A 12,500-nucleotide genomic window follows, 5' to 3' on the forward strand; every position below is an offset into this window, starting at 1 on the left:
CAGCTCCTCTTTTCACCCTGTGTGTTGAGCTCTCTGTTTTAGCTACAGAGTGAGACATCTCACTGCTGTAACATCTTTGTTGGGAGTCGCACATGCTCAGTAGCTAGGTAAGGACTACTAGCCAGTCAGAAGCAGAGTATGAGGGCGTGCCCTGACAGTACCTAGGTAAGGACTACTAGCCAGTCAGAAGCAGAGTATGAGGGCGTGCCATGCTAGCAGCTAGGCGAGCATTATAACGTGTGTTCCAAAGTGACCACGTTTGTCTCTGAAGTAAAGGCTGGACTACAATAGAGCTGTTTGGAGCAGTTTGTGAACAGTGTTTTCTGTTGGAGATGGTAAGTCCCTTTGGGGGGGACTTTGGGCTTTTTCACTTTGTAACCCTATAACGTGCACAAAAAAGATATATAACATGATAAAGGAAAGGGAAAAAGCATAATATGAGCACTTTAAGTGCCGGTGGTGACAGAAGACCTGATGAACGTGGGCGCTGAAACATGAAAATGGACTCAAACTTAAAGGGTTTTATTTCTATAAAAAAAGAGGTAAACTGGGGGGTGGGGGGGAGGGGGGTGGTATGTGTGTAACGTAATCTGCCAAGTCGACCACGGTGTAACAGGGACTACCACAGCGGGCCTTATAGGTAGATAAAGTCTCTCCGTTGCATAGTTTATGTGTAAATGAAAGCTTTTACACAACCTGCTGTTGACCCAACGTATTTATCTGAGATAAGGACGCAAGCGTGAATGAAGGAACTTCCTAAAAGATAAACTCCGATGGGAACAGAAAACAAAAGCAGTTATGCTGGAACCATCACACGTCAGTGTCTTCCCTCGCTTTGTAGAAGACTTAGGTGCACGTATTTTGTGTATCTTTGTGGGTTTTTGTGTCTCTTTGTAGTCGTGTTGTGTCGCTTTTTTGGTCATTTGTGTTTCTTTCAGGGTTGTTTTGGGTCTCTGTGGTCATTTGCGGTCTCTTTTTCACATCATTTTGGACTATTATCAACATATCTGTGTCTAAAATGTTGGAAAAAGCTAGAGCAGATAATAAATAAGACTCAAAAAGATTAAAGGTCCTATGACATGCTGCTTTTTGGATGCTTTTATATAGGCCTCAGTGGTCTCCTAATACTGTATCTGAAGTCTCTTTTATATAGACCTTAGTGGTCCCCTAATACTGTATCTGAAGTCTCTTTTATATAGACCTTAGTGGTCCCCTAATACTGTATCTGAAGTCTCTTTTATATAGACCTTAGTGGTCCTCTAATACTGTATCTGAAGTCTCTTTATATAGACCTTAGTGGTCCCCTAATACTGTATCTGAAGTCTCTTTTATATAGACCTTAGTGGTCCCCTAATACTGTATCTGAAGTCTCTTTTATATAGACCTTAGTGGTCCCCTAATACTGTATCTGAAGTCTCTTTATATAGACCTTAGTGGTCCCCTAATACTGTATCTGAAGTCTCTTTCCCGAGAGCCACTAGAGCCAGTCCCACAATGAGCTTTCCTTAGGATGTGCCATTTCTGTGTCTGTAGCTTTAAATGCTATTGAGGAGGAGAGAGAGCAAGGTGGAGGGTGGGGGTGTGGCCTTGACCAACTGCCACTTTACTCGTTTTCAAGCCATGATGTCTCTCTCTCTCATGGGTGGGCCAAATTCTCTGGACGGGCAAAGCAGAGAAAGGGGAGGTAACCTTTCCCCTTATGACGTCATAAAGGGAAGATTCCAGATCGGCCCATCTGAGCTTTCATTTTCTCAAAGGCAGAGCAGGATACCCAGGGCTCGGTTTACACCTATCACCATTTCTAGCCACTGGGGGACCATAGGCAGGCTGGGGGAACTCATATTAATGTTAAAAATGTTCATGCCATGGGACCTTTAAAGACGGAACTTAAAGCTAAAGAAGTCCAACTACAGTCATTAGAGCTGAGGGAAGTCTTTCAGTTCCATTCATTCAGTTTAGGTGCAGCACCTAAACCTTGTGATGGCTGCATGTTTTATAAACTAAATAATGATTTGAATAATGGGAATAATGGTAAATTGCAGTCCTGCAGCACAGCCGGCTGAATCGATCCGTCCTAAGTGGACATGCTTAATATGCACTCGCTCCAGTTTGTGGAGTAGGTTTTTTTTTTTTTTTTAGAAATCCAAAACCACGTTTCATAATGGAATAATTGTGATAATGAGCAGAATTTTTTTTTTTTTTTTTTAATTTATTCAAACACTTCAGAAACAAAATTTTGAATGGCTGTGTTGTTTTACTTTTTTTATTTTATTTTTTTTTGGTTTGGTTATTTCTTGTTTTGGACTGCAGGGTTTTTCCTGCTTAGAGGAAAGAGTCTGGTAAGACCAGGCTAATGGACCAGAGTCTGGTAGGACCAGGCTAATGGACCAGAGTCTGGTAGGACCAGGCTAGTGTACCAGAGTCTGGTAGGACCAGGCTAGTGTACCAGAGTCTGGTAGGACCAGGCTAGTGTACCAGAGTCTGGTAGGACCAGGCTAGTGTACCAGAGTCTGGTAGGACCAGGCTAGTGGACCAGAGTCTGGTAGGACCAGGCTAATGGACCAGAGTCTGGTAGGACCAGGCTAGTGTACCAGAGTCTGGTAGGACCAGGCTAGTGTACCAGAGTCTGGTAGGACCAGGCTAATGGACCAGAATCTGGTAGGACCAGGCTAGTGGACCAGAGTCTGGTAGGACCAGGCTAGTGTACCAGAGTCTGGTAGGACCAGGCTAGTGTACCAGAGTCTGGTAGGACCAGACTAGTGTACCAGAGTCTGGTAGGACCAGGCTAATGTATCAGAGTCTGGTAGGACCAGGATAATGGACCAGAGTCTGGTAGGACCAGGCTAGTGTACCAGAGTCTGGTAGGACCAGGCTAATGGACCAGAGTCTGGTAGGACCAGGATAATGGACCAGAGTCTGGTAGGACCAGGCTATGGCCGTGTTGGACTCTCCCTGTGATTTTAACGGTGTTATTTAAATATTAATATATTTTTTTTAAGCAGTTTTGTTGATTTGGGATTTCACTTACTCAAGCATCATCGACATTTTTGTTCATCTAATTGTCAGAAATAACAGGCAAATGCATATAGATTTCTATCAAATAAGGTAACACGGACTCATTGCCTTTACTGACGGATCATGCTTACTGCCGTGCATCGTCTTCTAGACTAAAAGCATTAGACTTCTTTATACCCCTTTTGAACATGCACAACGTTGTTTGAGTCGCTTATATGTTGCTGAGGGATCTCATTTCCATTGAAAAATATGAAAATTAGAAGAAATTAAAAATGATTATAGTGTGATTTTTGCGAGGACGTGTACCACCCAAAGATGTATTCTTTCTTTCTTCCTCCCCCTTTTGAACGTGAACCACATCATTTGAGTCGCTGATGCCGTTTGTTTTTCCTTTTTGTTGCTTATAAGTTTTTCTTTGTGTTTTTTTTTTTTTCTTCTTCTTTTCTTTAACATGTTCAATAAATTAACAAAATAAATAAAGTTCCAGTTCAGAAACAGCTCTGGATCCCCAGCCCGATCTGCTCCACACAGCGCAGCCAGCTGTTGGTCATTTTGTGTGTGTGTGTGTGTGTGTGTGTGTGTGTGTGTGTGGTGTGTGTGGCGGAGGAACAGGCCGGTCTGGTATTTTTAGACAATTCAGGTGATCTCGCTAATGAGACAAAGCTCAGAAGATCTCGTGTCTGATTTGAGCTTAGTTGTGTGTGTGTGTGTGTGTGTGTGTGTGTGTGTGAGAGTGAGTGTGTGTGTGAGAGTGAGTGAGTGCCTGGTCTGTGTGTTTGCGTGTGCGAAGGCCTGGTGTGTGTGTGTCTGTTTGTGTGTGTGAGTGCCTGGTTTGTGTGAGTGTGTCTGTCTGAGTGCCTGGTGTGTGTGTTAGCGTGTGCGAAGGCCTGGTGTGTGTGTGTGTGTGTGTGTTTGCGTGTGTAAGTGCCTGGTTTCCGTGAGTGTGTGTGTGTCTGTCTTCTCTGGAAGAGGCCATTTGTTGAATTAGCTGGGCAGTGTTGAAGTGTTCAGCGATTAAGGTTAATCCCTGAGTCTTGGTGATGTAAGAACTGTCGTTTTCCCCTCTGTCCCTCTCTCTCAATTCCTCTCTCACACATTTAGTCCTAGCTTTTGAAAACCTGCGTGTGTTTGTGAGAAGCGGAAAGTTGTCAGTAGCACCCATTTTGCAAACGAGGATGCCGTGTGCACTCGGCTGTGTACATACACAGGGGAAATGATGCATCACATCTGCAGGAGAGATAAAGCAGAGGGGGAAGAAGTGGAGGATGGATGATAGTATGTCGAGGCACCAAAACAAATGGCTTCTGCTGCGAGCGAGCGAGCGCGCCTTAAAACTGAATCAGTGAGGACACTAAACTGAAACAAACGCCACTTTTTAGAAGCCAAGAAGCTCATTTTCTGTAGTGTTCGGTGCCTGATTTTCGTAGCCAGACAGTTTATAACAGCTGCAGAAGCCCTTTTTGTCGATCTGCAGAGAGAATCAGGCCTCTAATACAAGACGGTTTAATTTCTATTTCCTCTGTTTAATAAGGTTATTTGATCATATTTCAAATAGAAGAAAGGCTTTTTGTAAATGTGTGACGCCTTTTGGGGCGCGCCAAAACTTTCTCTATGCAGGAAAAACCCTGCGTTCTTAAAGGACAAATCCGGTGCATAACGAAGGGGTTAATAACAGATGTGTACCCACTCTGTCACTCTCTGGGACTAATCTAATGTGTTGTAGCTTGAAAGAAGCTAGCGCGGACCGCTGATTAGCTTACAACGCTAGTATTCGGGGCACAGGGAAAGTAAAAACAAATCGCTATTTTATACCACTAAAAAGGCTCAACATATCACCACACTTCAACGGTAACATAATGAGGGTCCCTACATGTAAGAGAGAAGACACACCAGCCTGATAATCAGGCGTCGGGCCGTCTGGCGAGGTCCGTGACTCGAGTCTGTTCAGTGTGTCCCGTGCCGTCGTCCGTCCGAGGAGCCGTCGGCCTTCATTTGGGCCGACCTGACATGTTCAGTCGGGACTCACCCGGAAATGGGGAGCGGATGAGCCTCTCAAAATCTGACAAAAATCTTTTAAACTGACCTTTGTTGATCTGAAATAAAGACAGATTCAGCAACTGCACGGCCTATTTCTCTCTTAAAATGTTTTCAGAAACACGTTTCGGTGAACTATTTTAGTACAATATAAGAGATCGTATTCTGAACGAGCCGCCATGACAGTCTGGCTGTGAATTTCTGGAGAAAAAAGAACCACGTGACGCGTTCGTCCAATCAGCTGCCGGTTTTCATTTTCTGGGAAACAATCAGACTGTTAATGGAAACAATACAGAGCAGCGCCGCCTGCTGCTATGGAGACGTATTACGTTTCGTGCACGTGCAGAGCGTACGCTCAAGTCGGCGTCGCCTCAGTGTGTTCTGAGGAACTTTTTGGACCTCGGGACCCGACTGATCAGTCCGACTGGCTTTACTGCCGACGGTCGGCCGTCTGGTTGATGTGTCAGGGCCCTTAACCGAAGCATTGAGAACATTGTAAGTGTACCGACAGTTTATTAAAAAGATAGTTTAGAAAGACACTCCCAAGAAGGCGGCCGCCTGTATACAAGAACGCGTCTTTATACTTATCTTTTTAATAAACTGTCGGTACACTTACAATGTTCTCAATGCTTCGGTTAACATGTAGGGACCTTCACTATGCTACCGTTAAAGTTTGGTGATATTTTAAGCCTTTTTAGTGGTATAAACTAACAATTTGTTTTTACTTTCCCTGTGCCCCGAATACTAGCATTGTAAGCTAATCAGCGGTCCACGCTAGCTTGTTTCAAGCTATAAAAACATTCGATTAGCATGAAATTATGTCCCAGAAAACGACAGAGTGGGTACACATCTGTTATTAACCCCTTCGTTTTGCGCCGGAATTGTCCTTTAAGCCCTTGTTGCACGACAGTCCGCTGTGCCGCACTCACACGCGAACCTCTGGGACAGTTGCGAAGGTCAGAGTGACTGACCAGACCCGTGATCTGTGTCAAGGATCTCGTTAGCCGTCTATTTTTGCTAATACCTGAAGCTAATCCGGTAAAGCCACAGAGGAGCGCACCGACACGCACACACCGAGTGTCTCAGCAGTAGGGTTGGACATCAAGAACCGGTTCCAACTTGGTAACAAAATTACAATTCCAATGGATTTTTTTTCTTTCTTTCTTTCCGTTTGGAAAAATTGGGTTTCGAATCCGATCATCGGTTCCAAATTTAACATGCATAAGTTTTGGGTTTCCGTAGCGCCCGCCCTACTTCCAGGCACTTATTGTGTTGCAGCCAGAATTGTGAAGAAAATTAAACAGATGCCCCTCCCTACTAGCAGTGACGGACTGGGATCAAAAAACGGCCCTGGCATTTGCAACACGCCAGCCCTATTTTTGCAAGGGGGTCAGCTTCTCCTCGGGCCGCGAACCTCTTATGGCGCCATTTTGATGCTACAAAGCGATCACCCCCCATTAGCATCCCATTGACTGCCATTCATTTTGACGTCACTTTGACAGAGAATAACTTTACATCTGAAGAGTTTAAAGACTCTATTTGTCCATTGTTTATTTCTAAAGAAACACGACAATGTATAAAAGGCTCCATTACCTTGTACCTCACGTTATGGCTCCGTAGCAGACGTTTCTATAAAAATAGACTAACGATTGTGTCATAACCACGAGACTTACTGTCGCATAGTAGAGGAATTACCGTATAGTACAGGAGAAGCTCTCAGGCAGTTTGGACTTCCATTAGCTGTTTAAGTTTAATTACTAATGTTAACTATCATTTTAGTGATCAATAATTAGCCTGTGTCTATGTTATCTCCTTACATATACCTACGCTCTCCGTCTCTGCTAGATTGGGAATGATTGAGATTTCTCTTGGCACAGCTACCAGAAGACTTCCAACTTTCAGACAGGTTGCTCACGTCACATCTACGTCGTCTCTCTCAGTTGGAGTCTGCTCAGTAACGCTCAGCCATCACCGGGAAAGTGCTTCTAACGGCCTTCACTGGTCTCCGTCCAGAGCAACGGGATCTGTTGGTCCATTCTTATATACAGTCTATGTATTTTTGTCAATAACCTAGCTTGGAAATTAGTAACTCTGCTTTCCGAGTGTATCTTTCCACGCACTTTGCCGCAGTACAATCATGAATATTTGTGGCTGCATGCATAAAATAACTTATCAAAATTAACCAAAGACAAATTATCAGTAGTGGCCTTCTGACCATCTGGCATTTGGCATTCAGATGGTCAGTCCTACTAGGGCTGCACAATGAATCGCAATTGTATCGAAATCTCAATATGGAGTACTGCAATATCCAAATCGCAGAGGGGGCGCAATATTTGTTAAAATATGTATATGTATATGCAAAATATGTGTCAAATCATTCTAAAATAAAGTATTGTGGTGCTGCAGAGACATCCCGGCCTACAAATCCTAACCTACAGACTACAGAAAAAAATCTAAGTTGTGTGTATATATATATATATATATATATATATATATATATATATATATATATATATATATATATATATATTTATATTTATATTTATTTCAGTGAAACTGAGTATAATGGTACAAAAATGATCATTCCCTCCAATATCGTGAATCATATCGCAATATCAGTCAAAATTAATCACAGTTAGATATTTCCCTCATATCGTGCAGCCCTAATCCCTATTTAGCAACACCCAGCATGTACAGTACATGCTGCGGCTCAGCTCGTCACTGCTGTCCGTCCTCTTGTCCCGAGTCGTCCCCGTCTTCTTAATGTCTCTGTTGTGACCTCGGTCACGCTGTCGGAGACTGTCACAAAGTCATCAGAGGAAGCTCTGCAACTCGCCGGCCCGGCCCGGCCCCCCTGGCGGGCAGCAGCAGGCTACTGTACATCTCATTCTCTGTGTCTCCACACACCATTGTACACACATAGCCCGTAGCCACGGAGGCAATTACCATGGCAACAGTGCTTCTCATCTCTGCAAGCAACGTGGATGCGTTTTTATCACCCCCCCCCTCCCCCCCTTACCCTTCTTCTCCTCCTCCTTGTCTTCTTGTCTACTTTGTCCTCACATAATGTAGATTTGACTGCACGTTGTGCGATTTTTCTACCCATTGTCGATGCGTTTCAGAGTGTGTTATTTTCAGCCAGTAATGCCGGGTGCCATCTACTGTAATTAGTGTGTGTGTGTGTGTGTGTGTGTGTGTGTGTGTGTGTGTGTGTGTGTGTGTGTGTGTGTGGAACAAGACAACCTCCATCTAATATCAAAGCTAATACTGTCAAAGCTGCCCTTATAGTCCCATTCATGTGGTTTCACAGGTGTTTCCTTCAGTAAGTCTCCGCTGGACACTTTGGGTTGTAATGATACTGATTGTATTTGATATATATATATATATATATATATCAAATAAAATATATATATAGGCTTGGTACATGGCACAAATTTTTGTTTCAGGATACACACGTCATGGAAGCAGACTTCATCTTTTTAGTCCAACACAAACAGATGAATGGTATAATACAGGCGTATTACAGTATTACAGGGGCACACTGAAGAGAGAGAAAACATATAGACATACATACATACGTACATACACACACACACTGTACATACACATACATACACACTCTACATACATACTTACATGCATACACACACACACACTGTACACACACACATACATACATACATACATACACACTGTACATACACACACACACACACACACACACACAACATACTTACATACACACTGTACACACATACATACTGTACATATATACATACACACACACACACACACACACAACATACTTACATACACACTGTACACACATACATACTGTACATATATACATACACACACACACACACACACATAACATACTTACATACACACTGTACACACATACATACTGCACATATATTCATACATACACACACACACACACACACATATATATATATATATATATATATATATATATATATATATATATATATATATATATATATATATATATAATATACACACACACACCCACACAATGGCACTTGTAAGTTTATGAACCCATGCTTAAGTTGACTAAAAAGAGGAATAAAAAAATCTTTTTTTGTAAATTGATCTTGATGCCCTAATTAAAAAGGAGATAGCAACCCCCCTAATAATCCAAACGGGGCTTTTTCTGAAGTTTTTGTCGCTTTTTTGGACGTTTTTTTGGATGTTTTTTTTCCAATGCTTTTTTTATTTCTTTTTTTTGACATTTTGTTCAAGATATTTTGTCGTCTTTTTGAGTTTTTCCCCCCAACATTTGTTAGTTTTTATTTTTATTTTAAAGATAATTTTTTGGGGCATTTTAGGCCTTTATTTCTATAGGACAGCTTAGACTTGAAAGGGGAGAGAGAGAGGGGGGAATGACAGGTCAGAGTCCAACCCACGGCCGCTGCGTCGAGGGGTAAACCTTTATATATGGGCGCCCCCTCTACCAGGTGAGCTACCCAGGCGCCCAACATTTGTTACTTTTTGAACATATTACGTTTTTCCTGCTTTTTTTTTATGCGTCTTTCAACGTTTTTTTCTCGTTTGTCAAAATTGACGGGACAAAAACTTGATAGTGTTGAACCCAAAGTTTCCGCCCTTGCGTGTCTGTAACCAATCCGTAGCGTGGGATGTTTCTCATCGCTGGGTCTCTTTGCTCTGTGTCCTCCAGGCTTCCTGCTGTTCAAGGACTTCTGTTTGAATGAGATCGACGAGGCCGTGCCGCAGCTCAAGTTCTACGAAGAAGTAAGTCTAAAGCTAAAAGTCCCGTGCGTGTGTGTGTGTGCGGGATTAGACGGCATCATGGGACAGGTGACAGCTTTGGGGGCCGGTAATCCTGCTCCTCCAGATCCCGCCCCCTCCCAGGAGGCGCTCTGTGTTGTCGTGTCGTGGCGTTTGTGATGACCTCGCGTGTCTCTCTTTATTTTTTTTCCAGATTAAGGACTACGAGAAGCTGGACTCGGAGGAGGAGCGGTTAATCCGCAGCCGGCAGATTTACGACGGCTACATCATGAAGGAGCTGCTGTCCTGTTCACATGTGAGGGCACCTCTGATCATTTTCATTATCGGTTAATCTATCAGTTATTTTCCTGGAGGAATGGATGAGTTGTTGGGTCTCTAAAATGTCAGAAAATGGTGAAAAATGTTGATCAGAGTTTCCCAAAAAGCCGAAGAAGACGTCCTCAAATGTCTTGTCTTTGTCCACAACTCAAAGATATTGAGTTTACTGTCACAGAGGAGAGAAGACACTAGAACATATTCAGTAACACTTTACTTGTATACTATGTATCTACATAAGAGTGACATGACACAGTTATAACACATGGACCCTAACCATAACTTGTCATGACAAAAACCCAATATTCGCATTTAACAAGCTGACATCACACAAGTTTGACTGAAAATGACTGAAATGAAAATGACGCAAACTGATTAGTCGATTATGACAATAGTCGGGGATTAATTTCTAGGGCTGGATCCGAATATTTGAATTTTCGTTCGATGGGTAGGCGATTCTCAATTTTGAGATTCGGATATTCGGTTTTTTTTGGAGAGAAAAAACATGCATGCAGGCCAAGACCGGAGAATAGTTGGACGACGTTCCACTTCCGGGATTGCTCCGGTGCCGCGGGAAATTCCGCCGGATGCATGTCTTTTCGCCGATGTCCGTCCCCTTCCTCTGTCTCTGTGATGGCGTTCTAACCTCCGGTGGATTTGTGAGGACTATGGTTAACTGCTCCTCAGATCTCTGCAGGGTAAATCCAGACAGCTAGCTAGACTATCTGTCCAATCTGAGTTTTCTGTTGCACGACTAAAACTACTTTTGAACGTACACACGTTCCACCAAAACAAGTTCCTTCCAGAGGCTGTTTAGCAGAGGAGAATACGCTTTGCACCGCCAAGACCATTGTGATTGGTTTAACCCCTTGAGTTGTCCTGGGGTCAAATTTTGAACTGTTTTCTGATCCTAACTATTTGTCAAAATAATTCATAATTTCGGCTTTTTTTTCAAACTCAGAAGTTAAGTATAATGTCATTTAAATTAGGTTTATTGACAATAAAATAAAAATAAAACTGTTCAACAAAAAAAAAAGTAACAAAGGGCGCCCAGATAGCTCAGTTGGTAGAGCGGGTGCCCATATATAGAGGTTACCTCCTGGACGCAGCGGGCCGCGGGTTCGACTCCGACCTGCGGCCCTTTGCTGCATATCATTCAGTCCCTACAGAAACAGAAACGCGATTCAATGCATAATCAGCAAATAATCTGCATTTTTTTCAATTACGCCAAATCTTCGCCGCATAAATTGGCGATTTCCGCGCAAACTTATGCTTGCATGATTTCATAATCCCCGCATTTTTGTTGCAAAAAAGTCACACATATCTTAGCAGAAAGTTGAAAAATGTTGCGTTTACTTCACACAAGAGCAACCATTTTCCCCTGTTGCCATGGGAACGTTATGAAGTGACGTAATTACGTGACGTGAACATCATCGAAAAGCTGCAAACCCCGCGATGAAGCCATGAGGAAACCGCAGTTTTTGCAAGTTCCCGCAATTTTTGCAAGTTCCCGCAATTTCATCGCATAAAATTGCATAAATATCCCGCATATTCCATCGCATTTTTTAAGAAAACGTGCCGCATAATCAAGGATCTTTGCCCGCAACAATCACAAAAAAAAAACTGGTCATTCCCCCTCTCTCTCCCCTTTCATGTCTTCTGCTGTCGTGTCGAATAAACGCCAAAAAATGCCCTAAAAATAATCTTTAAAAAAAGACCTTCCTCCGCAGCGGAGTGGAGGAAGGTCTGGCAATGCGAGACTAGTCTTGGGTCAGCACTGCTGGAACATCAGCTGAACGTGCTCCGGACTGACAGATCCCAGTTTAACCCTCCCTGTTGTCTTTGTATTTTCAGAGTTTCTAGATCAGAACATTTGGGTTTCTTTCAACCAAATTGCCCAAAAGTAACACGGATGGGTCCACAAAACGCCTTTCACAAGTAAAATTGAGGATCAGTTTACTACTTTCATTGAATTTTTGGTGTTGTATTTAATTTTATAGAACGATTCTGACTTCACTTTAACAGTCTGTGATTATCCATCAACATACGTTCCTTTGATCTTAAATATTAGTCAAAATTATTCATACTTTCTGCTTTTTTTAACTCAAAAGTTAGATATAATTTCGTATAGGCTACATGAGGTGTAAAACTACTGAGCAGACTGCAGAGGGAACAGCTCAATATGTAGAGCTTCACTAATGATCCAGGCTCACTGACGCTGTGTCTGGACTGGAAAAACTACAAGTTCCAACATTATTCTCCCATCATGCAACACTGTGGGGGCATCCACCTAATGCAGTTTGAATCATTTCATTGTATTTATTCATTTGTATCTATCTCAAAAGTAAATAATTAGGGCTGTC

The 12,500-nt window shown here is 42.6% G+C and overlaps 1 protein-coding gene across 2 annotated transcripts in view; it reads left to right on the plus strand.

Annotated features, from left to right (window-relative positions):
• grk3 (G protein-coupled receptor kinase 3) overlaps positions 1 to 12,500 on the plus strand; it is a 119,244-nt gene that overhangs the window by 56,705 nt on the left and 50,039 nt on the right. For both annotated transcript variants that reach the window (XM_035991762.1, XM_031287835.2), the window contains exons 3-4: positions 9,752 to 9,825; positions 10,016 to 10,117. In XM_035991762.1, the coding sequence (XP_035847655.1) occupies positions 9,752 to 9,825; positions 10,016 to 10,117 (176 nt within the window). The remainder of the gene's footprint in view (positions 1 to 9,751; positions 9,826 to 10,015; positions 10,118 to 12,500) is intronic.

This window comes from Sander lucioperca, chromosome 14 (genome assembly GCF_008315115.2).
Source record: "Sander lucioperca isolate FBNREF2018 chromosome 14, SLUC_FBN_1.2, whole genome shotgun sequence".
NCBI lineage: Eukaryota > Metazoa > Chordata > Actinopteri > Perciformes > Percidae > Sander > Sander lucioperca.